This window comes from Lissotriton vulgaris, chromosome 6 (genome assembly GCF_964263255.1).
Source record: "Lissotriton vulgaris chromosome 6, aLisVul1.2, whole genome shotgun sequence".
Lineage (NCBI taxonomy): Eukaryota > Metazoa > Chordata > Amphibia > Caudata > Salamandridae > Lissotriton > Lissotriton vulgaris.
This window is the reverse complement of record NC_141694.1, coordinates 1,529,490,133-1,529,513,413: the sequence shown is the minus strand read 5'-3', so window position 1 is coordinate 1,529,513,413 and position 23,281 is coordinate 1,529,490,133. Positions and strand designations below refer to the sequence as shown.

The following is a 23,281-nucleotide window of genomic DNA, read 5'->3' as shown; positions in this document are numbered from 1 at the left end:
GGATAGCTTAGGACCCTCGTGCACGTGGCGCACACTGATTTATATTAATCTCAGCAGCGCTCAAAAATTAATGTGGCGGAGTCCCCTGTGGACTGCCCTACTGATTTGGCCCTATGCACCTCAAGGCCCGAGGCGTCCGTATTTATTTATTTCTTCATAAAGTTTTGTATAGCACGAACATGGCCCTATTGGGTATCAGAACCCTTTACATGAGTATAATTGAGCATCTAACATGATCACCTATGTTAATGGAAGTAAAGAGCGTACATAACTTACTATGCTTGTTCTCAAATATAGTCATCAAGAAAAGGCCAGGAATCATAAAAGAGTCACAGGTATGGATACAATCAGTATACATAAAGGACATAGCTTAGGGTAAAAACGTGTTAATCAGAAATTATTTTACTTCTTTTTTGAATGACGCAGTAGATGAAATTCTGTGCACATCCATTGGTAGAGAGTTCCATATCTTTGGTGCTACACCCAAGAAAGCTCTATATCTAGTTTTCTTTTTATGGAACCGCATACTTCATTCAGAGGGAAGGTGCTGATAAATAACCTACCCCTGGAGCAAGTAAAATCGTTTTCATATCTGGGTGTTACCATTGTAATGGCTACCCTTTTCTGGCTCCTTTAAGAGGGAGAAGGATGGAGAATGACTCCAGCCTATCACCCCCATAGCATAGGGATTAGGACTATAGACAGGACCCCTGCCTTCCATATATTAGAGCATTTTCGTGTCACTTTCCTTAGTGTAGGGCTTATGAATTTAAGTTAGGGAATAGATACATAAGTACTAATCATGATTTGCCCATTTGCTAACGTGTTAGGATATTTTCCGTGGAGTTACGCATATTGCGGGCCCTGTAGGCCTTAAACGAGACAGACTCCATTTTGCTTTCTGCCTGGTAGCTCGAGAGGCCTTCTAGGTCAAGTGTAGTGTTTTAGTTTCAAGCTGTTGTTCGCTTGGAGAGAACCGGCTCAGGCTGGCCCTTATCGAAGGAATGTATTTTTCTCCACTCCGAAGACACAACTTCAGGCCGGCCGGCTGGGAACGTGTCCTTGGTACGGGGAGGTACAAGAATTTGGTGGGCGGCAGGTTGCTGGCCGTAAATTTCCATGAAGGAACGGGCTTTGATATTAGCGAAGGTGTTAGTCAGTTGTCAGTTAGTTCGTAGGCGGCATCTAGCCGTTAGCATCTCTGCCATTAATTATTTCATGGCGGACAGTCGCCATCTTTGAAGTCCGAGAAAGATTTAAGACCGAAACTCTCTGAGAAAGACTGAAGGAGAATTAGCGCGGAGCGCACTGGCACAGAGAGAGAGAGAGAGAGAGACGGTAGCTAATATCCAGCGAGGTTCCGGTGGCCTGGAGGGAAGCAGACGAGGTTGAGCCTAGCGGTGCAGACGTGTACTTGTGACGGCTGGGGTGTGACTGCGAAGCGAGCCAGGACACAGAGACGAGAAGGGAACCTAGATGACTGCCGAGCCCCAACTTCATGTTAACAAGGTGACATCTGCCCTTTCCCAATAAGCGCGCGTTCTAATCTTTACCTTTTCTTTACAGAAATTATGTTGCATAGTAATGTGATATGTGTCTATTGTCAATAAAATATCCTAGTTCTTAGAGAACTAATGGGTGCCTTGTATTCCTGTTCAATCCTGGTAAATGGATCTCCTAGTTGAGAGTTGTTTGCATGAACGGATGTGAAATCCCGATCAGGTAAATAGTGATCGAACAAAGAGGGAGTGAGTGGACCTTTGATGCCAAGAATAGGAGGTACATTATATAATTTGGGAACCGTATTAAAAGTCATTATCATAGTTTTATCCCAAGTAGATAACTGAGACATTGTCCCGATAATTGCCCATAGGAATGTGGTCGTCGTTGATATGTGGCGTTAGTGAGAACGTTGGGGGGGATTACCAACGCGGATACCCACAGGATTGTGGCTTGCATAAGTGAGAGCGTCAGGGAGGATACTGGCGTGTAGATCTACCGGAATGTGGATCGTTTGGAAAGGAGAGCATTGGGTTCTGCAGGCCCATGTGTAGACGCACCGGATTGTGTGTCATATCTGCCCTAGGGTAGACCGGTCTGGGTTATGTTATGTTATGTTATTAAAAATGTATAAAGCGCGCGTACGCCCAAGGGCTTCTTGGCGCTAGAAAGATAAAAAACATAACAAGGGGTGAATCTGCCGGACGCGTTATTTTAAGTAAGCTTTAGTGAAAAGGTGAGTCTTGAATGCCTTTCTGAAGGCGAGGAGATCTTTACTCTGTCTAAGGGCTAGTGGCAGAGAATTCCATAGGGTGGCTGCTAGGAAATGGAAACTACTGCCACCTTGTCGTTTCTTCTTAAAGCGAGGGACTTCAAGAAGGTCTTTGTAGGCCGATCTTAGGTTCCGTGAGGGAGCATATCTGCCAATCAGCTGTCTGATGAATAGAGGTCCCTTGCCTTGCAGAGCCTTAAAGATAATGCACCCGGCTTTGAATTCGGCTCTTTGAGCTACGGGTAGCCAGTGCAGGCTCTCTAGGCCTGATTTAATTGATTCCCATTTGGGAACTTTGCAAATCAGCCTGGCGGCCTGATTCTGCAAGTACTGCAGTCTTTTGAGTTGACCTACAGGTAGGCCTAGGTAGAGGCTGTTTGAAAAGTCAATATGGGAGAGGACCAGGGCCATGACTACCTGGATTAAGGCGGTGGGAGTGAGAAAATGAGCGATTTTCCTAATTTTCCTAAGTTGGAAAAATCCAGAAGAGACCACGGTTCCAATTTGAGATTTTAACGAAAGGTCCTCGTTGATGGTGATCCCCAGACTTTTTACAGTGAGAGATTTCTTGGGGGGGAGGCCCATGTCGGACGGCCAGAAGTTAGGGCTCCAGCTGATTTCACTCTTGCCGGGCAGGATCCACTCGGGGTGGCAGCGAGACCAACTGATGTGAATAAGATATTGTTAGAACTGGGGGTCTCTAGTTGGCAGAGGTAGGTACCAATGTCCAAATAGGGACCCTTGCTTCTAGTCAGGACAAGGAGATAACCCTCTCAGATAACCCCTGCTCGCCCTCAAGGTAGCTTGGCCGGAGCAGTCTAGGCTAACCAGAGGCAATGCGTAAAGTATTTGTACCAACACTCACAGTAACACAGTGAAAACACCACAAACTGATTCTACGACAGTTTAGGAAAATAAAGGTATTTATTCTAAACTACACAAGACCAAAACGGCAGAAATCCAACATACACAATGCAAGGTTACGGTTTCAAATGAGTTCTTCAGGTTGTAATCAAAGTTCTTTAAGTTACGATCAAATAATCCACAGATGCGTGAAAAGTTCACAGTTGCGTCACGTTGACTCACAGTACCTTTTAGATGCAACAAAGTTCCACAAGCAGGAAGCTGGTGCGGTGGAAACAAGCAACTCGTTACTCCTGAGACCCTGGGGAGGCGATGCGACAGCCCCGCTGCAGCAGCGGGCGTGCGGCGACGAATCCGGTCTGTAAGGGGAGGAAGGCAGCTTGCGTAGATTCCGGTGCGTAGGTTCCGTGGGAAGTTTGTTCTCGCAAAGGCACGATGCGATGATCTCGTAGGGGCTGCGACGATCTCCGGGGCGACGATGCGCAGTCCAGCGGTGACCCTCTCTCTCGCAGCTCCTCGATGGGATGTTTTCTGCGACGATGTTCGCAGCGACGTGATGCGGTCCGCAAGCAAGCGGTGCGGTGATCTCACCCAGCGACAGGCTCTGCGACGACACTCGCAGCGATGTTCGATTCCCCTGCACCGGCCTGGTGCGTCTCGCAAACGAAGGGTGCGACGGCCTCGGCAGCGAGGTCAGGTGCTGCGCCGATCTCGACCCTCGTAGCGGCGGGAAACTTCTCGCACAGTCGGGGATGCGCTCCGCAAGCGAGCGATGCGACACTTTTCAGCTTCACAAGTTTCTCAGCTTAGTCTCAAGCTTCCCAGCTCAGGTTCGACTTCTAGAGGCCCCACAACTGGATCAAGCACTCTATGAAGGACAGAACTCTCTCAGCAGAGTTCAGGGAGACTGGGGGTGAAGTCCTTTTGTTCCTGGGACTTCGGAAACAGGGAGCCAGCTCTTCTCAGGCCCTTGGAGATTCCTTCAAGACAGGGGACACAGCTCACAGCAAAGTCCTTCCCCTCTCCTTGGCAGCAAAGCAACAGCAGGTCAGTCCAGCAGAGCAACAGCAGGACAGTCTTCCTTCTTCAGAGTCAGCTTTCTCCTTGGCAGAGGTTCCTTCTTGATTTCCAGGATGATCTAATTTTCTGTTGTCAGGGGTCCTGTACTTATACCCCTAAAGTCTTTGTTCTTTCGGTGCATGTGGGCCCTGAGCCCGGTCTGAACCAGTTCTGGGTGGATCCTGAGCACCTTGATGTGCTGGCTGCATCTTTCCTTTCAGAGTGAGGGGCAGAGTCCTCAGCCGCCCAGCAGGAGGTGGAGCCAACCTTGTGGCAGGCAGGCACAGCCCTATTCAGCCCAGGTGCTAACTCCTCCCACCACTCAGGTAGCAACTGCTCCACTCAGCCTAGCGCTGACTCATCCAGCCTCTGGGGCATTCCCCCGCTCCTGTCACTCACAAACCAGACAGTCAATACACAAACAGTCTCAGGCACACAGAAGGGTCAGACAAGAGAACAGCAACTTTCTAAAAGTGCTGTCCTCAAACACAGGATCTAAAAACCACCTTTCCTAAAAGATGCATTATTAAATTCTGAGTTCAGGGATACTAGATACTTATGTCCTATCTTGTTCCTATGGGAAGAAATGCCGTTAACCACTGTAGCCAGCATCCCCCATGTTAACCTATGGAGCAAGATAGCCTTACAATAGTGAAAACGAAAATGGTTGTAGTTCACTACCAGAGCATGTCACCTGCACCAGTACATGCTCTACCTTTCACATACACGGCACCCTGCCCAGGGGGGTACCTTGGGCCTTCCATAGGGGTGACTGATGTGCACGAAAAGGGAAGGGTTCGGCCTGGTCAGCGGGGACGCGGACCAGGAGGACATGGCAGTTCTAAACTGCCCGTAGGCGCTGCAGTGGCAGGCCCGAGACACCATTTTAGGGCTACTCCCGTGGGTGGCACAATCAGTGCTGCAGGCCCACTAGTAGCATTCGTCATCACCGGCCCTGGCACACCCAGTGCACTTTACTAGGGACTTCATGGTGATACAAATATGCCAAACATGGATATCCAATCATGATAACAATTTACATAGGGAGCACTTACACTCTGGCACTGATCAGCAGTGGCAGAGTGTCCAAAGCATCTAAACCAGCAAAAACGAATCCAGCACAGCATCAAAAAAATACAGGAGGCAGAGGCAAAAAGATAGGGGTAATCACGCCAAAAGATGTCAGGTCTAACACGTGTCCCCTCCAGCTGAAAGTGGGGAGAACTACCCACCCTCTTGGGAGTTCTCTTCACTAAGGCGGAAAAATCTAGACAGACCATCAGCGTTGGCGTGTTCTGTACCAGGGCGGTGTTCCACCGTAAAGTCCATTCCCTGTAGGGAGATGGACCACCTCAGCAGTTTAGGATTTTCACCCCTCATGTGCATTAACCACCTGAGGGGCCTGTGGTCGGTCTGAACACGAAAGTGAGTCCCAAACAGGTAGGGCCTCAACTTTTTCAGAGCCCAGACCCCAGCAAAATCCTCCCTTTCAATCGCACTCCACTTCTGTTCCCTGGGGAGTAGCCTCCGACTAATGAAAGCTACTGGCTGGTCTCCATTCTCCTCAGTGGCTTGTGAGAGTACTGCTCCCACACCATGCTCTGAAGCGTCCGTCTGAACTATGAACTCACTGGAAAAGTCAGGTGCCTTGAGCACCGGTGCTGTGCACATCGCAGTCTTCAGGGCCTCAAAAGCAGTTTGGCAGGCGTCAGTCCAGTCAACTCTTTTGGGCAACTTCTTGGAAGTGAGTTCTGTCAAGGGAGCGACAATGGTGCCATATCCCTTGACAAACCGTCTGTAATACCCGGTGAGTCCTAAAAAGGCTCTCACCTCTGTCTGGGTCTTGGGGGGCTCCCAAGCCAGAATGGTATCAATCTTTGCCTGTAGGGGCGCCACCTGGCCGCTCCCCACCTGGTGTCCCAAATACACCACAGATCCCTGCCCTATCTGGCACGTGCTGGCCTTGATAGTGAGGCCTGCCTTTTGCAGAGCCTTCAACACTTCGCAGAGGTGTTGCAAGTGTTCCTCCCACGTGGAGCTGAACACAGCAATGTCATCCAGGTATGCGGCGCTGAATTCCTCCAGCCCGGACAGTACCTGGTTAACCAGTCTCTGGAACATGGCAGGGGCATTCTTCAACCCAAAGGGCATGACACGGAACTGGAAGTGCCCCTCTGGCATTGAAAATGCTGACCTCTCTTTGGCCCCATCAGTTAAGGCAATCTGCCAGTACCCGGAAGTCAAATCAAATGTACTGAGGTACTTGGCAGCTCCCAACCGATCCACGAGCTCATCAGCTCTGGGGATAGGGTGTGCGTCAGTCTTCGTGACCGCATTGAGCCCACGGTAGTCCACGCAAAACCGGAGTTCTGGAGGGCCACCGGGGGTAGCAGCTTTCTTGGGAACCAAGACCACTGGGCTAGCCCAGGGGCTGCTGGAGGGCTCAATCACCCCTAGCGCCAACATCTTGGAAACCTCCTCCTTGATGCTGGCCCTGACCTTGTCAGCTACCCTGTAAAATTTTTGCTTCACAGGCAGACTGTCTCCAGTGTCCACGTCATGGACGCACCAGTTGGTGACTCCTGGGGTCAGGGAGAACAGAGAGGAGAACTGACCCAACACTTGGCGACAGTTGCTCTGCTGTTCTGGGGTCAGGGTGGGCGAGAGGACCACACCATCCACTGACCCATCGTGCTCCTTAACTGCCAGGAAGTCAGGGAGAGGATCGCTATCCTCTTCCATCCCTGCATCTGTAGCCATGAGCATGGTTACTTCAGACCTCTCAAAGTGTGGTTTGAGGCGGTTCACGTGCAAAACTCTCAGGGGCTGCCTGGGAGTCTTCAGGTTAACCAGGTAGGTTACCTCACTCTTCCTTTCCACCACCTCGTATGGCCCAGACCACTTGTCTTGGAGCGCGCAAGGCTCCACTGGCGCCATCACCCACACTTTCTGCCCAGGTTGAAATTCGACCAGAGTGGTATTCTGGTCGTACCATCTTTTCATTTCTTCCTGGCTTGCTTCCAGGTTCGCCTGAGCGAGCTTCCTGAAGCGTTGTGTCTGGTTGCGGATGGCCAGCACATAGCTGAACACATCCTGGGGGGTTTTCCCACGGGACTTTTCCCAACCCTCCTTCACCAGTGAGAGAGGTCCTCTGACAGGGTGGCCATACAGGAGTTCAAAGGGACTGAACCCTAAGGACTTCTGAGGCACCTCCCTGTAGGCAAACAACAGGCATGGTAACAAGACGTCCCACTTCCGTCTCATGGGCTCCGCTAGGCCCATTATCATACCTTTCAGGGTCCGGTTGAACCTTTCAACCAGCCCATTTCCTTGAGGGTGGTAAGGAGTGGTGAACTTATAAGTTACCCCACACTCCTCCCACAGAGACTTCATGTACCTAGAGATGAAGTTGGTACCCCGGTCGGAGACCACCTCTCTGGGGAACCCCACACGGGAAAAGATCCCCATCAATGCACGGCCCACCACGGGTGCGGTGATTGTCCTGAGAGGGACTGCTTCCGGGTACCGGGTGGCATGGTCCACCAAGACCAGGATGAACCTGTTGCCTAAGGCTGTCTTGGGGTCCAGGGGCCCTACGATATCTATGCCCACCCGCTCGAAAGGGGTGCTTACCACTGGGAAGGGATGAAGGGGGGCCTTCAACTTCATTCCAGTCTTGCCACTAGCTTGGCAGGTTTGGCAAGATCTGCAAAAGGAACCAACGTGCTTTCTCATCTGGGGCCAGTGGAAGTGGGTGACAAGCCGGTTTAGGGTCTTGTCTTGCCCCAGATGTCCTGCGAGAGGCACGTCGTGAGCCAGACCCATTAGGAAGTTTCTGAAGCGCTCGGGTACCACCAGCACACGGGCTGCACCGGGCTCAGCAAACTTAGGCTCGCTATAGAGTAGGTCACCTTCCCAGTAAACATAGTGATCTTTGACTGCTCCACCTGCTGTCTGATCTACAGCCTGTTGCCGCAGACCAACGAGGGAAGGGCATTCCTTCTGCGCCTGGCAGAACTCCTCCCTGGAGGGACCACCTTCTTGCTGCCAATGGGTCAGCTCAGGTAGGTCTCCCAGTTCGGCGACCTGTTCCCCTGTAGGTTCCAGGGCATCCCCCTCAGGTTCTGCTTCCTCCTGGACCGTGGGAACAGCTGGGGCCGGTTTCCCGCGCCCTCTGCCTCTTCCTCTCCTGGCAGGTCTCTGGGCCACTGTTTCAGGCTCCAGTTCTGCTGATTCACCCTTACTGGCTGCCGTAGCGCGCGTGGTCACGCAGATCCACGCAGGCAGACCCAACATCTCCAAGTGAGTTCGGTGTTCTATGTCCTTCCATGGAGAACTCTCCAGGTCGTTACCTAACAGACAGTCCACAGGCAAGGCATCACTGACAACTACCTCCAAAAGACCAGAGACTCCTCCCCATTCAAAGGAAACCTTCGCTAACTTGCAGAGGCGCACTGAGCTGTCAGCGGCCACTACAGGGCGGAGTACGCCAGGGATGATTTGCTCGTCAGACACCCACTGACACCTCACGGATGTCACACTTGCTCCGGTGTCTCTCAGTGCTTCAACCTCCCTCCCATTGATGGTCACCTTCTGCCCATATTTCTTAGTGTTTGAGGGCAGTAAGGTTTCCGGGACCATCTCTCGGTCTCCTAGCGAGACAAGGGTCATGACCGCTAGCTCTCCCCAATCACTAGAAACCAAATCCCCACCCAAAGCTACACTAGCTAACGCTGGCGCAGGAGCACCAGTGGGTGCGGGCTTCTTCTTGGGACATTTCGGAGCGATATGGCCCACCTCGTTGCAGTGATAGCAGGTAGGGGGACCCTGGTTATTTCTCTTGTCCCGCCTACCCTTCGAGGGCCATGGCTGTTTAGGCTTGGGGGTTTGGGAATCCTTTTCCGGGGAACTACTTTGGGGCCCTTGTGAGAACTCCTTTTGGTTACCCTTGTCCCCCCCACTCTTCTGCTGGGGACCCTGCCCACCTTTGGCTGTGGTACCCACAATTCCTCTGTGGACCCTGGTACTAGACCAGCGGTCCGCCTCCTTAGCAAGCTCAATGGGGTCTGTCAGCTTGCTGTCTAAAAGATGCTGGCGCAGCTCTGGAACACAAAGACTACTCAAGTGCTCCCAACTGATTAAATGCAACAACCCCTTCAAATCAGTTACTTTACTGCCCTTCATCCAACCTTCCAGTGCACGCGAGTACCCATTCACACACTCCATCCAAGTCTCAGACTCTTTCTTCTTGGAGTTTCTAAACTGCAGTCTGTACTGCTCTGGAGTAAGGCCATACCTGAGACATAAGGCCTCCTTCATATTGGGGTAGGTCATGGCACCTGTCAATTCTAAAGGCTCTAGAGCACTCCTCCCAGACGCCTCAAAATGTTTCCACAGGCCCGCCCCCAATACTTGTCAGGCACATCATTCATCTTCAATGCAATTTCATACGAAGTGAACCAGGCATAAATATCCTCACTCCTATGGTAATTCTGTACCAGGTCTTTGGGAATATATACTTTACCCCCATGCACTGGCTGTGCGCTGCCACCATTTGAACCGGCATCCGCCTCTCTGTTTTGCAGATCCAGCTCTCTCATTCTCAATTCGTGAGCTAAAAGCAATTTCTTTTCCTCTAACGCGCGGGCATTCTTGCTCTCCTCCGCCGCCTTCTCGACTTCCAATTGCTTCATTTTCATTTTCATGACTTCCAAGTCATATTCTCTTATTCTTTGATTTTCCTGTAACTCTTCTGGGGTGAGGCCCCTGCTGGAGTGGTTGCTGACAGCTCCTGAGCCTACTCTGCCCACTGGCAGATCTTTGCCTTGAAAAGCGCTTTCTACATCCACAACATCATTTCCTTCTTGTGCCTCCCAATGGGTTTTCAAGATTTTCTGCAGCTCCTCCTTCCTGTAGGCACTCTTTATGGGGCACTCAAACTGCTGGCAGAAGTACCTAAGATGCTTTACCGGGTAGGAGTACAGATCTTCAATCGAGAATTCCAAATCTAGCTCTGCCTCCTCGCTGGGCGCTTTCCCATTCAGAGACATGACGCTTTCCGAAGAGTTACTCAACAACAGAATGCAAAAACTCAAAAACCAGTAGTATGCGGTGGCGTAATGGTCTGCACTCACTAGTGATGTACACCAATTACTGTGGGTCAAGTACAAATACAAGCTCAAATCCCACCGCCTGACCACCAATGTTAGAACTGGGGGTCTCTAGTTGGCAGAGGTAGGTATCAATGTCCAAATAGGGACCCTTGCTTCTAGTCAGGACAAGGAGATAACCCTCTCAGATAACCCCTGCTCGCCCTCAAGGTAGCTTGGCCGGAGCAGTCTAGGCTAACCAGAGGCAATGCGTAAAGTATTTGTACCAACACTCACAGTAACACAGTGAAAACACCACAAACTGATTCTACGACAGTTTAGGAAAATAAAGGTATTTATTCTAAACTACACAAGACCAAAACGGCAGAAATCCAACATACACAATGCAAGGTTACGGTTTCAAATGAGTTCTTCAGGTTGTAATCAAAGTTCTTTAAGTTACGATCAAATAATCCACAGATGCGTGAAAAGTTCACAGTTGCGTCACGTTGACTCACAGTACCTTTTAGATGCAACAAAGTTCCACAAGCAGGAAGCTGGTGCGGTGGAAACAAGCAACTCGTTATTCCTGAGACCCTGGGGAGGCGATGCGACAGCCCCGCTGCAGCAGCGGGCGTGCGGCGACGAATCCGGTCTGTAAGGGGAGGAAGGCAGCTTGCGTAGATTCCGGTGCGTAGGTTCCGTGGGAAGTTTGTTCTCGCAAAGGCACGATGCGATGATCTCGTAGGGGCTGCGACGATCTCCGGGGCGACGATGCACAGTCCAGCGGTGACCCTCTCTCTCGCAGCTCCTCGATGTGATGTTTTCTGCGACGATGTTCGCAGCGACGTGATGCGGTCCGCAAGCAAGCGGTGCGGTGATCTCACCCAGCGACAGGCTCTGCGACGACACTCGCAGCGATGTTCGATTCCCCTGCACCGGCCTGGTGCGTCTCGCAAACGAAGGGTGCGACGGCCTCGGCAGCGAGGTCAGGTGCTGCGCCGATCTCGACCCTCGTAGCGGCGGGAAACTTCTCGCACTGTCGGGGATGCGCTCCGCAAGCGAGCGATGCGACACTTTTCAGCTTCACAAGTTTCTCAGCTTAGTCTCAAGCTTCCCAGCTCAGGTTCGACTTCTAGAGGCCCCACAACTGGATCAAGCACTCTATGAAGGACAGAACTCTCTCAGCAGAGTTCAGGGAGACTGGGGGTGAAGTCCTTTTGTTCCTGGGACTTTGGAAACAGGGAGCCAGCTCTTCTCAGGCCCTTGGAGATTCCTTCAAGACAGGGGACACAGCTCACAGCAAAGTCCTTCCCCTCTCCTTGGCAGCAAAGCAACAGCAGGTCAGTCCAGCAGAGCAACAGCAGGACAGTCTTCCTTCTTCAGAGTCAGCTTTCTCCTTGGCAGAGGTTCCTTCTTGATTTCCAGGATGATCTAATTTTCTGTTGTCAGGGGTCCTGTACTTATACCCCTAAAGTCTTTGTTCTTTCGGTGCATGTGGGCCCTGAGCCCGGTCTGAACCAGTTCTGGGTGGATCCTGAGCACCTTGATGTGCTGGCTGCATCTTTCCTTTCAGAGTGAGGGGCAGAGTCCTCAGCCGCCCAGCAGGAGGTGGAGCCAACCTTGTGGCAGGCAGGCACAGCCCTATTCAGCCCAGGTGCTAACTCCTCCCACCACTCAGGTAGCAACTGCTCCACTCAGCCTAGCGCTGACTCATCCAGCCTCTGGGGCATTCCCCCGCTCCTGTCACTCACAAACCAGACAGTCAATACACAAACAGTCTCAGGCACACAGAAGGGTCAGACAAGAGAACAGCAACTTTCTAAAAGTGCTGTCCTCAAACACAGGATCTAAAAACCACCTTTCCTAAAAGATGCGTTATTAAATTCTGAGTTCAGGGATACTAGATACTTATGTCCTATCTTGTTCCTATGGGAAGAAATGCCGTTAACCACTGTAGCCAGCATCCCCCATGTTAACCTATGGAGCAAGATAGCCTTACAATAGTGAAAACGAAAATGGTTGTAGTTCACTACCAGAGCATGTCACCTGCACCAGTACATGCTCTACCTTTCACATACACGGCACCCTGGCCAGGGGGGTACCTTGGGCCTTCCATAGGGGTGACTGATGTGCACGAAAAGGGAAGGGTTCGGCCTGGTCAGCGGGGACGCGGACCAGGAGGACATGGCAGTTCTAAACTGCCCGTAGGCGCTGCAGTGGCAGGCCCGAGACACCATTTTAGGGCTACTCCCGTGGGTGGCACAATCAGTGCTGCAGGCCCACTAGTAGCATTCGTCATCACCGGCCCTGGCACACCCAGTGCACTTTACTAGGGACTTCATGGTGATACAAATATGCCAAACATGGATATCCAATCATGATAACAATTTACATAGGGAGCACTTACACTCTGGCACTGATCAGCAGTGGCAGAGTGTCCAAAGCATCTAAACCAGCAAAAACGAATCCAGCACAGCATCAAAAAAATACAGGAGGCAGAGGCAAAAAGATAGGGGTAATCACGCCAAAAGATGTCAGGTCTAACAGATATTGTAGAAAATCTGTGCATGTGTATTGCTATTCCCCATCCTTAGGTGCGACCTGTATATACCTATATATATATATATATCCATAGTCATTGTGAATACGTTCTAAGGAGGGAGGTGAGTACGTTTTGGCTGGGTTATAGGGGCCCCTGGGGGCTGATCCCATCTAAGCGGAAAACCCAGCCATTACAACCATCCAGCATGATCTTTGATGGATTGAGCAAATTGACTTAGCCACCCTTAAACATAGGCAAATCGCATGGGCACTGATTGGCGAACATGCCAGGTCCCTGACAAAACCGATGGCCCCTGCAATCATGGTCTATAATGCAAAGGCTGTGAGTGCAGCACTTTATGGGGTTGAGATGTGGGGACATGGGAACCTAAGTAAACTAACTATCTCTGAAAACAGGTTCCTACGCAACCTTGCCATGTTGCCGCATAGTACCCCCATGGGCCCTCTTCTTCAGGACCTTGGCATGAAACCAATTGAGATTATTGCAAACCTCCGCCCAGTATTATACTGGAGGCGAATATGGGTAACGCCGGAGCTGAAAATATTCACCATGGGACTTCTAGACATTATTAAAAGTGATTTCTTTCATCAGATAAAATGGCTCTCTGGAATTAGAGCGGTTCTCAGAGAGCTGGGTCTGGTGGAGACATGGGAAGACCCAACCACCGCTATATTTCGCTCGAAAAAGGCTGTCAAGGGATTGTACTGGGAGATGATATCCTCGAAACTCCTCAGGACCATTCCCCCACTTTCATTAACGGGGGTGTTTATGGAGTTCAAGGATGAGACTCGCTTTGAGACATTCTGGGACGACATAACGAAGCCACTGGATAGAAAGCTCTATTTCCAACTGAGAATTGGTAGTATACCTGTTAGATCTTTCACATCCAGATGGTCTAATGGTGGAAGTACCTCTTGCCCATCGTGCCTAGATCCCAAAGAAACAGTTAGTCATCTACTCTTTGTGTGTCCGGCCTACTCCGCTCTGCGCAGAGTTTGGGTGCGACCCATGGCTAAACTGCTGGGTACACGGAATGGAACTGTGGCTGCTAGAATTATCTGTACAAACCCAAGCCCTGTAATATATATAGCTGTGGCGAAATTTTTAGGATGGGCCTGGATTATTAGAAACAAAAATGTAAAGGGATAGGCTCTTGATAATGCACTCTCTACCTGAATACTTGATACATTTTAACATGATGATTTCTAATTCATATTGTAATAAACTTTGAATTTTAAAAATTTGTTTTAAATTTCTGTGTAAATTCTAATTCTATTTTTATATAACACATTTTTATCTGTAATGCTTTTATGACTATGTCGAATAAAGCTTGTTTGACTGACAAAAAAAAAGGTTCCGCTGTGGTTTCAGTAGCAGGGAACTCGCACTTCACAATTTTCTGCAACTATCAATCCCCCCCATCCCCCCTGTTTTTCTACTTTTTGGGCCAAAAATCTGGGGGTATTGAAATGTAGGGCTTTGTAGGTAGCGACATCTGCTCAATTTTCTGATATAGGAGTAAAGCACACACAGTCATCCTCATCTCCCCACATCCAGCCACAGAGGATGCAATACACCGTTTTGTGAGTGAGTGACTTGCATATTTACATAAAGGTTTGAAGGATATCTTTAATGACTTCAGCTTTGCACATTTGTGAATCTGCACTGGAAAGTCGTAACAATCTTGCTCCTATAATGCTGTTGTATGCATTTTGGCTAACCTGTTCATCTTTTTAATTCACTCTTCTGACACTATGTTTATTTGACTGTAACAGATTCTTTACATTGAAACTCACACACATATATCCATAATACTTGAAAGACATCACTGTTGTACTGCCATGTTATAAGTCAGTTACTGAATTATTGACATGGTTATTGTCAGGATGTGCACAACAGACAACTTCACTTCCGAAATGCCATCCGATGATCTCTATATTGACTATAAGTATGTTTCTTTCTGAAGCGCTATATATGTCTTAATATGAATATCTAATTCTGTACGTTTCCCTTTTAGAATGAATGAGGAGCAAATAGCCACAGTCTGCCTGTCGGTTCTGAAAGCGCTGTCCTACCTTCACGTTCAGGGAGTTATACATCGAGACATAAAAAGCGATTCTATATTATTAACTAGTGATGGAAGGGTAAGCTGTTATGTATGTTCTCTTAATGAAACGGCAGGTTGCATTCTACTCTTACTAATTTCCTTTGCTTGCCAGTTTCATTTCAGTTAATCTTAAAGTGTGTGCTGAGTTGCTGCGGTCTTTTAGCACCTCATTGATCATTATGCAGAAAAGTATGGCATTATGACTTTGTTTTGCTCCTGCATCTTTAGTATGTTTAATGTTCTGTTTTGCAGTTACTTTTCACCCGAAATTGGATCATAAAACTAAACTTGAGCAAATGAGCAGGTGAGAGGTATGTGTTTTGGCGCATAACGTGCACTAGAGTAAAATTCACGAGCACTCATTTTTTTAGACAAGTACAGATCTCAAAATGACCTTCAGTTTCCTGCCACATTTCCTTGAAACTTCTTGCAGTGTCTTTTCACGTTGCCACTAAGGATTGTCAGTTACAATGAGCTGCTTTTGTACGTGAGTGAAAAACCTTGTACACGGCCAACATCAGAGTTGGCTGCAGCCAGACGCTACCGTGGGCTGGCTCACACTCTTTCCGCTCAAGCCTCAATTGAAGTAGAAATGTTTTGAATTCTCCGAGAAAAGACGATTGATGCCACTTACTCTGACGTTTCCTGTGAAGGCAGTTATAAAATATAGGTATCCTTCCATAAGGGCCTACCACATGACACAGTGTGAAATGGAAAGGTGTACTAAGTAGAATGTCAGCGCCTGGAAGCAGCCACTCCAAGAAGATTCCTTACTCCGCTGTGTGGTGCCTCTCTATGCTATTCTGCAGATGCAGCCTTTGAGTGGGGTGATGCTCATCAAAGCGGGGTAATCTCCAGCTTGGAGCATCCACAACAGAGGCATAAAGAGGTGTGAACTATCTGCACTTGGCTATGAACAGCCAAGAAGACAGTGATCAGGAAAGAGGCAAAATGCTTATCTCACCTAAAGAATTCTGCAAGCTCTGAACAACCGAAACTGCACCCCCTCTCCGACCCCTCCTATATACCAAATGGCACTGCTACAGGCTGAATATCCAGGTTTCCTCTCAGCAAAAAAACAATCGAATTTCAATAGGAGCTCTGTCCCCTCTGTATCTACTTCAGTGTCTGAGACTCCTCCCTCCTCCTTCAGGAATATCAGCAATACACTGTCACTGTGTGAGAAACAGGGTTGGTTCCTCCAAAACCGTAACCAGTGATCAAGGCTACTGTGTAGTCGAAACGCGTATGGCAGCGGCTAAATAAAGAAATCCTTTGAAAATCTCACACGGCGTGGTCGTTTAATGGAGGTGTAAGCAAGACTCAGTTCAAGGAGTCTCTTGGTGACGACGCAACTCTCGATACGGTGAAAGCAGTGAATGATTGGGCATTTGGAACATATATATATATATATATATATATATATATATATATATATATATATATATATATATATATATATACATATATATATTAACGTAATATTACTCCAGTGAGTGCAACAGTAGGGAAAACGTTTGATCGTTTGATAGCGTAGGGGTAAAAATTACTATTCCCACTCCAATGAGTGCAACAGTAGGGAAAGCGTTGGATAGCGTAGTGGTAAAAATTACTATTCCCACTCCAGTTTGTGCAAGAGTAGGGAAAGCGTTGGATAGAGGAAGGATACAAATTACTACTCCCACTTCAGTGAGTGCAACAGTAGAGAAAGCGTTGGATAGCGGTAGCTAAAAATCACTATTCCCACTCCAGAGAGTGCAACAGTAGGGAAAGCGTTGGATAGCGTAGGGGTAAAGAATACTATTCCCACTACAGAGAGTGCAACAGTAGGGAAAGCGTTGGATAGCGTAGGGGTAAAAATGTCTATTCCCACTCCAGAGAGTGTAACAGTAGTGAAAACGTTGGACAGCGTAGGGGTAAACATTACAATTTCCACTCTAGTGAATTTAACAGTAGGGAAAGTAATGATTTTATATATTAATTAAAAAAAATTAAATATCAATACCAATAACAAATTAAAATTAATTACCAATTTAATATTATGTAATAATTAATCAATTAGAAATATAAATAAATATTAGTTGTTACAATTAATTACTGCTTCATAATTAATTAACAACTAATTAATGTTCAATAGCAAAAACTAATTAATAATACAAATTGATACAATAATTAATTAACAGTAAATTAATTATCAACACACAAAAAGTATTTTTAATATGTAATTAATTACAATTAAATTACTTCCCACCCTATTCCTCTATAAACCCACAATCCGCTACAGAAAATAAATAATACAATTTATCGTAATTATCAATTAATGAATTAATACAAATTAATTGCCAATTAATAAAAATTAATTACCAATTGACAATTAATTAACAATAAATTAAAAATCAATACCAATAAATAAATAAAAAGTATTTACTTATTACAATTAAATTACTTCCCACCCTATTCCCCTATAAACCCACAACCCGCTACGGAAAATAAATTAATAAAATTAACATAATTATTAATTAATTAGTTAATAAAAATAAATTACCAATTAAAAATCAATTAACAATTAATTCAAAATGAATACCTATAAAATAATAAAAATATTGAATTAATTACAATTAAATTACTTCCCACCCTATTCCCCTATAAAACCGCAACCCACTACAGAACTAAGACGCAAAATCAAATTAAAAATAATTAATAATTTTTAAAAATGTATATTTAATTTAAAATAATTAAATTATTTCCCACCCTATTCCCATATAAACCCACAACCCGCTACAGAATTAAATTACGCAAAAATTAAATAACATTAAATTCATTACTTAAAATAAATAAAAAAAATAATATACACTTTTCACATATATACTAACATACAAAACACTTTAAAAAATTCGATATTATGAAAAATGTGATATATTTTATTACCTATATTATATACCTCCACATTTTGACTTTCTATGTTTTAAACCATTGATATTATATTATTTACCTCCAATTCGATATTTTTCACCACTATATTCTGTCCATTCGATATTTTATCCATTCTATATTTTGACTTCGATATTATGGCTATTCTATATTTTGAATTCGATATTATGTCTAGTTACCGCGTACAATGCATACACTATACTGGGCAAATATGCACACATTCACAGCACGCACTTGAGATGTTAACTGTAAATGTCTTTCATATCAGTGGTTGCTCTGCTGTGCCATAGAAACAACCTAGAATATGAGTTGGTTGCAAAACAAATGTTACATCTCACTTCCCATTGAAAAGACATTCACAACTGATGCCAAAAACCTCCTTTTTAATGAGTGAGTGAAAAATAAAATAAAATTATTTTTTTTAATACAGAATAGTGTGGGAAGATGAGGTTACATCCTTTACCACATCTTTGTCATGTTTATCTGTCTCTGCTTTGGTGACATATGGTTCCAGAGATGCCTGCCTGTACACCTTGTTTACATTCCAATGACATTCTGTATTCTGAAGGTGGTTAACCGCATCGCTGCTGCAGTGATTTTTGCGCTGTGCTGCAAATTACCATTTTGCTGTTGTCATGACGAGCTCAGCTCGTCATCAGCACACGACACCCGTGGGTGATGACGAGCTGAGCTCGTCATCAGCATCGAAAGGGTTAATGAGACAGAGCCAGTTGCAACTGGATCTTATAGCAGAGAGACTGTTTATGCTGTGCTGGACAATAAATCCTATTTAAATTTATTTGATTCCTGTATTAGAATCTAACAGATGATTAAATGAGACCTTTTCTCTTTTCTGTGCCGAATCCTCTTGTGCAGTGTACAGGCCCTACAACTAAGGTTGGGATACTCCAGACTATGTTTAAAAGGCCTGTAATAGGGTTGGCACACAACAGACTAATGCTCAATGTTTGTGATGTGTACACTCGGATTTGCATGTATTTAACTGCCTTCTATGGAGCACTATGTATAATGTTTTTTTTCTACAGCTTTTAACATCAGTCTGCTTTTCTACAGGTTTACATCCTTAGATTGCCTGCTATCTCAGAAAGCCCTCTCCCACTATACTCCTAAACCCTGCACACAAAAATTACCTTGACTGACTACTGCTTGATTCCTCTCAAATCTGTCTTCAGAGTGGCCCTCTTCTTACCTTCCATCCTTTGCATGCCTTCTATTTCTGAGTATAGCCTCCTCTTAATCTCAAACCTGTCTGCCTTAATATCTCTTATTATAATTCTGTAATTGGCTGATACCTCATTTCATAGGTCCCAACCTCTCTGCTTTAAAACCCTATCCCTTCAAACTAACACTACCTAATCTCTTTCAGCCTATCTGTATCACAAATCAATCACCCTCTTTGACAAACAACTCAGAAGCAGACCGACTGGGGCGCTGGGCCTGCACCATGGAGTGGGTGGTTCCGGTGGCCTCAGTGACCATACGAGAGACATGATCTGCTGAATGCTAGAATTTCTACCCAGATAGGCATGTCTGGAGCAGGGGGGCCTGGTTTCCCCCTTCCCCAAGAGGAGAACTCCCAGTGGAAACTTACCATTAATTGCAAACCCCACACGTTTTGATTGAGCTTGGCTGGTGAAGGCACTATGGACCACAACAAAGCTCTGCCAGGCCAGGCCAAAATGTCTACATTTACAGTGCAAGTTGGGGAGCAAAGGAGCCCCACCAAATGAGGCCACACCTCTATAATTCTCACAGCTATTTGAGAATCCAAGACCATACTGGAGACACAAATTGGGGTGGTTGGTGCGGAGGTGGCCCTGCTGCAAAGACCTTTGCCATTCAGTGGTCAGGGGGACTGAAGCAGAATGGACGATATCAGAATTGTACGAGACTAAAAAAATCTCTTGTCAGAAGTGACCTGCGTCTCCCCGGATCCCCTAGGTTGTACAAGACTGCGCCAAAGATGCTGAAAACTGTGCCCGCCACAATAACCTTTGCTTCATTGGTTTTCTGGCGGGGGCTGAGGACCCATCCCCTGAGACCTTTCTTGAACAATGGATTACATGATGGATGGACCCAGTAAATCTGTCCTCTTGCTTCATCCTGGAAAGGGCGCATAGCTCGCCCACCCAGATGCTCCTACCCGGAGCCCCACCCTGGCCCTTGATAGCACATTTGTTAAACTACTAGGACTGAGACGCTTTTCTGAAGGGGGTCCAACTTACGGGAAACTTGATGTTTCAATCACGGAGCTTAATGATCTTTCCTGACTACAGCCACCAGGTCTAATCACAGCGTGAATTCAAAGATCAAGTGAAATGAAAGTTGCGCAAAATGCATATACCCTATTTGCTTATATCCTGCCAAATTGCAAGTAATCCATCACTCCAAGACTGGGCTATTCAAATTGCTGAAGAAAGCATGGACTTGGCTCACTGAACAACGACCGCTTGCCATGCACCAGCCACCTCCCTGGCAAGTGACCAGCCCATCCCTGACATTAGGCACCGAGCTTGAAAAAGTGAAAGGTAAACGTCAGAGGAAATGATTGCGGCAGAGGCATAGTGGGCGGTCGTGTGTGGATGCCTCCACGGACTCTGATGGGGAGAGAGGATGCTGCTGTGTGGGTGCTGGTCCTGCATTCCAGTCACAACTGATAACATAGGCAGACTCGAACTTGGGGTGAGTCCCCGATTTGACTGAAAGATCCTACAATGCACACCAGCAAAATTGTATACTGAGACAGTGTTGACAAGTAGGGCTACTTACCAACCGTCATTGGGCAGCCTATTCGGCTTGCCTGGGTACATCGACACCCCCTCCAGTTAGATAGTTAGTACTAAGTCTAAGTTGGGTATGGCCAACAGATGCTTCTACTGGGTAGGAATTATAGAGAGAGGATAGTTGAGGGATGGAGTTATGTTTTGGCATAACTTCGATTTGCCCTGTCTAATGTTATGCTCTTCACTAATGGGTATGCAACACACTCTGATCCCACTTGTGCATCCGGAGGGGTGGATTTATTGTAGAAGACCCTGCTAGACCAGCCTTTAAGGGGCGTGTGAACAGCATGCAGGGGGATTCAGTTGGTTCATTCCCTACCACTATGACGGGCCCCATTCAATCATGACCTGAAACATGAACGGTCTTCTAGACCTCATTAAGAGAGGGGCAGTCTTCCAATTTGTGCAATGGCATAACACTATGGTCCTGCTGCTCCAGGAAACCCAGTTACAGGGTCACCACTGCAAATTTCATTTCTGACTTGCAGGGATATAACAGAATATATCACATGGGATATGTGTGAGGGTGCCATGGGGTTGCAATCTGTTTGCACAAAACACAGCCTTTAGCTATAACCAAAGTCACACGGGACAATCAGGGCGAATACATACTCTTAGAGAGAACACTGGAGGATACTATATACAATATCCTCAGCATGTATGGCCCACCGGACATGCAGCAGTCCACACTGGGGGTTCTCAGAACTTTAGTGCCCGTTTTGACCCCAAAGGTGACCATTGTGAGAGGTGATTTTAAAATATGTCATGGGGTGTAAGGTGGTTCCTTGCGAGGGGGCAGAGGCCTGGAGAACTGGACAAGGGGCCTCAGGCTTAGTGACAGGGCAGAGGCCTGGAGAACTGACAAGGGGGCTTAGCTTTAGTGGCCCATGGCAGGTGTGGAACCCTGGGAAATTACAATATGCCCATGCATCTGCAACATACAGGTCACTGTCCTGTATAGATTACTTGTTTCTCCCAGCTGTTAACCGTCTCCACACCACAGGATCATATATCCTCCCACTACTCTGTTTAGCATCCAAACATGCAGGGAGGCGCCCCATGTGGCGCCTTAATGCTTGGCTCCTCATGGATGACCAGTTTGTGGACTGTCTGCTCCAAGAACTAAATTAAACTAGATTTAACCCCTTGCATGCTGATGACGAACCCCAGCCGTCATGCACTACGGTGCTTGTGTGCTGATGACGGCTGGGGTTCGTCATGGCCCGCCCCTGTTCATTTGTTTACCGCACAGGGGCGTAAACGGGCCAGCAGTGAAGGGGTTAAATAGGGCACCGTTGACACAGCGGGCACCTTTGTGTTAGGCTGCAAGGCCTCCATGAGGGGTATTGCAACGCGCATACGCTCAAGGGGCATACTGTGAGAAATGCAGCTGCATCACAGACCTGCAAGCCTCAATACTGACCAGAGTGGGAGACTGAGGGGAAGCAGACTGAATCAATGAGATGCCAGTTGGAGCTCAATAGAGCAATGTTACACCAACTCTGCATGACAAAATCTTGCTGTTTTTGTCCCGCCCAGCCAAGATGGGATCTAGGCTCTTCTATATCTTGGAAGTCTTCAGGGCAGCGTCTGGGCTTAAGGTCAACTGTGACAAATCCCTGCTGGTCCCTTTGAGGGGCACCCGCAAAGACGAAAACTGGCAATCCCGTATCCCGATATGCCATGTTCACTTCCAGTATCTTGGTATATACATCTCCTGGTAGCCAGGCCTTACATGGAGCCTGAACGTTTGCCCTGTGCTGCATAAGGCTCTGGAGGACATGGTACAGTGGGACAAACTCCCCCTCAACTTTTTGGGCAGAATAGCGCTTATTAAAATGATGATCCTCCCAAGGCTTGTGTATGTTCTTCAGAATTATCCCCAGCACATTCCTAAGACTTGGTTTGATGCTGTAACGACAATGAGACGCACATTTATATGGACAGGTGAAACCCTTAGGGTAGCTTTCGGCAAATGTCTTTGTGTGATATAAGACGGGGGCCTAGTCATACCAGACATTTGTCTGTATTACTGGGTGCCTCAACTCCTGCCCAATTAATGACAGTGTGAGCTATCGTTGCTAGACCTGGACAAGGTAATAGGTATTCTATACGGCATTGCCATTCCAGCCTCCTTTCGGGAGATGACCCAAGTAATGTTTAGGGCATGGAGAGGCACCTTGTGGTGGACCGGGTGGGACTGCAAATTTGCACTGGAGACTCCACTGGCTGCCTCAGGTGTTGTACCTAGAGAGCTTCAAAGGATGGGACAACATAGGTATTTCAAAGGTCGGTGATGTCTGGGAACGGGACCATGTGTGGGCATTCCAGGACCTAGGCACAGACTTCCAAATGCCAGACTCTCAGTTCTTCCGGAATCTTCAACTTCGTCATGCCCATGCTGATTATCAAGAGGAACTGGACAATATCCAAGAGTACATTAACCATTAATCTGTAACCCAGAGCCCTAACCCCTATACTTTTAACCTATAACCATATATCCCAAACCTAAAAACCCTACACCCCAAATCCTTTCTGTTAGAACTGGGCATTTCTGGTTGGCTAAGGCTGACGCCAAAGCTAGGCAGA

The 23,281-nt window shown here is 47.2% G+C and overlaps 1 protein-coding gene across 1 annotated transcript in view; it reads left to right on the top strand.

Moving 5' to 3' along the window:
- PAK5 (p21 (RAC1) activated kinase 5) overlaps window positions 1-23,281 on the top strand; it is an 856,297-nt gene that overhangs the window by 776,709 nt on the left and 56,307 nt on the right. Inside the window, exon 6 of the mRNA XM_086927707.1 lies at window positions 14,868-14,994. Within this exon, the coding sequence (XP_086783833.1) occupies window positions 14,868-14,994 (127 nt within the window). The remainder of the gene's footprint in view (window positions 1-14,867; window positions 14,995-23,281) is intronic.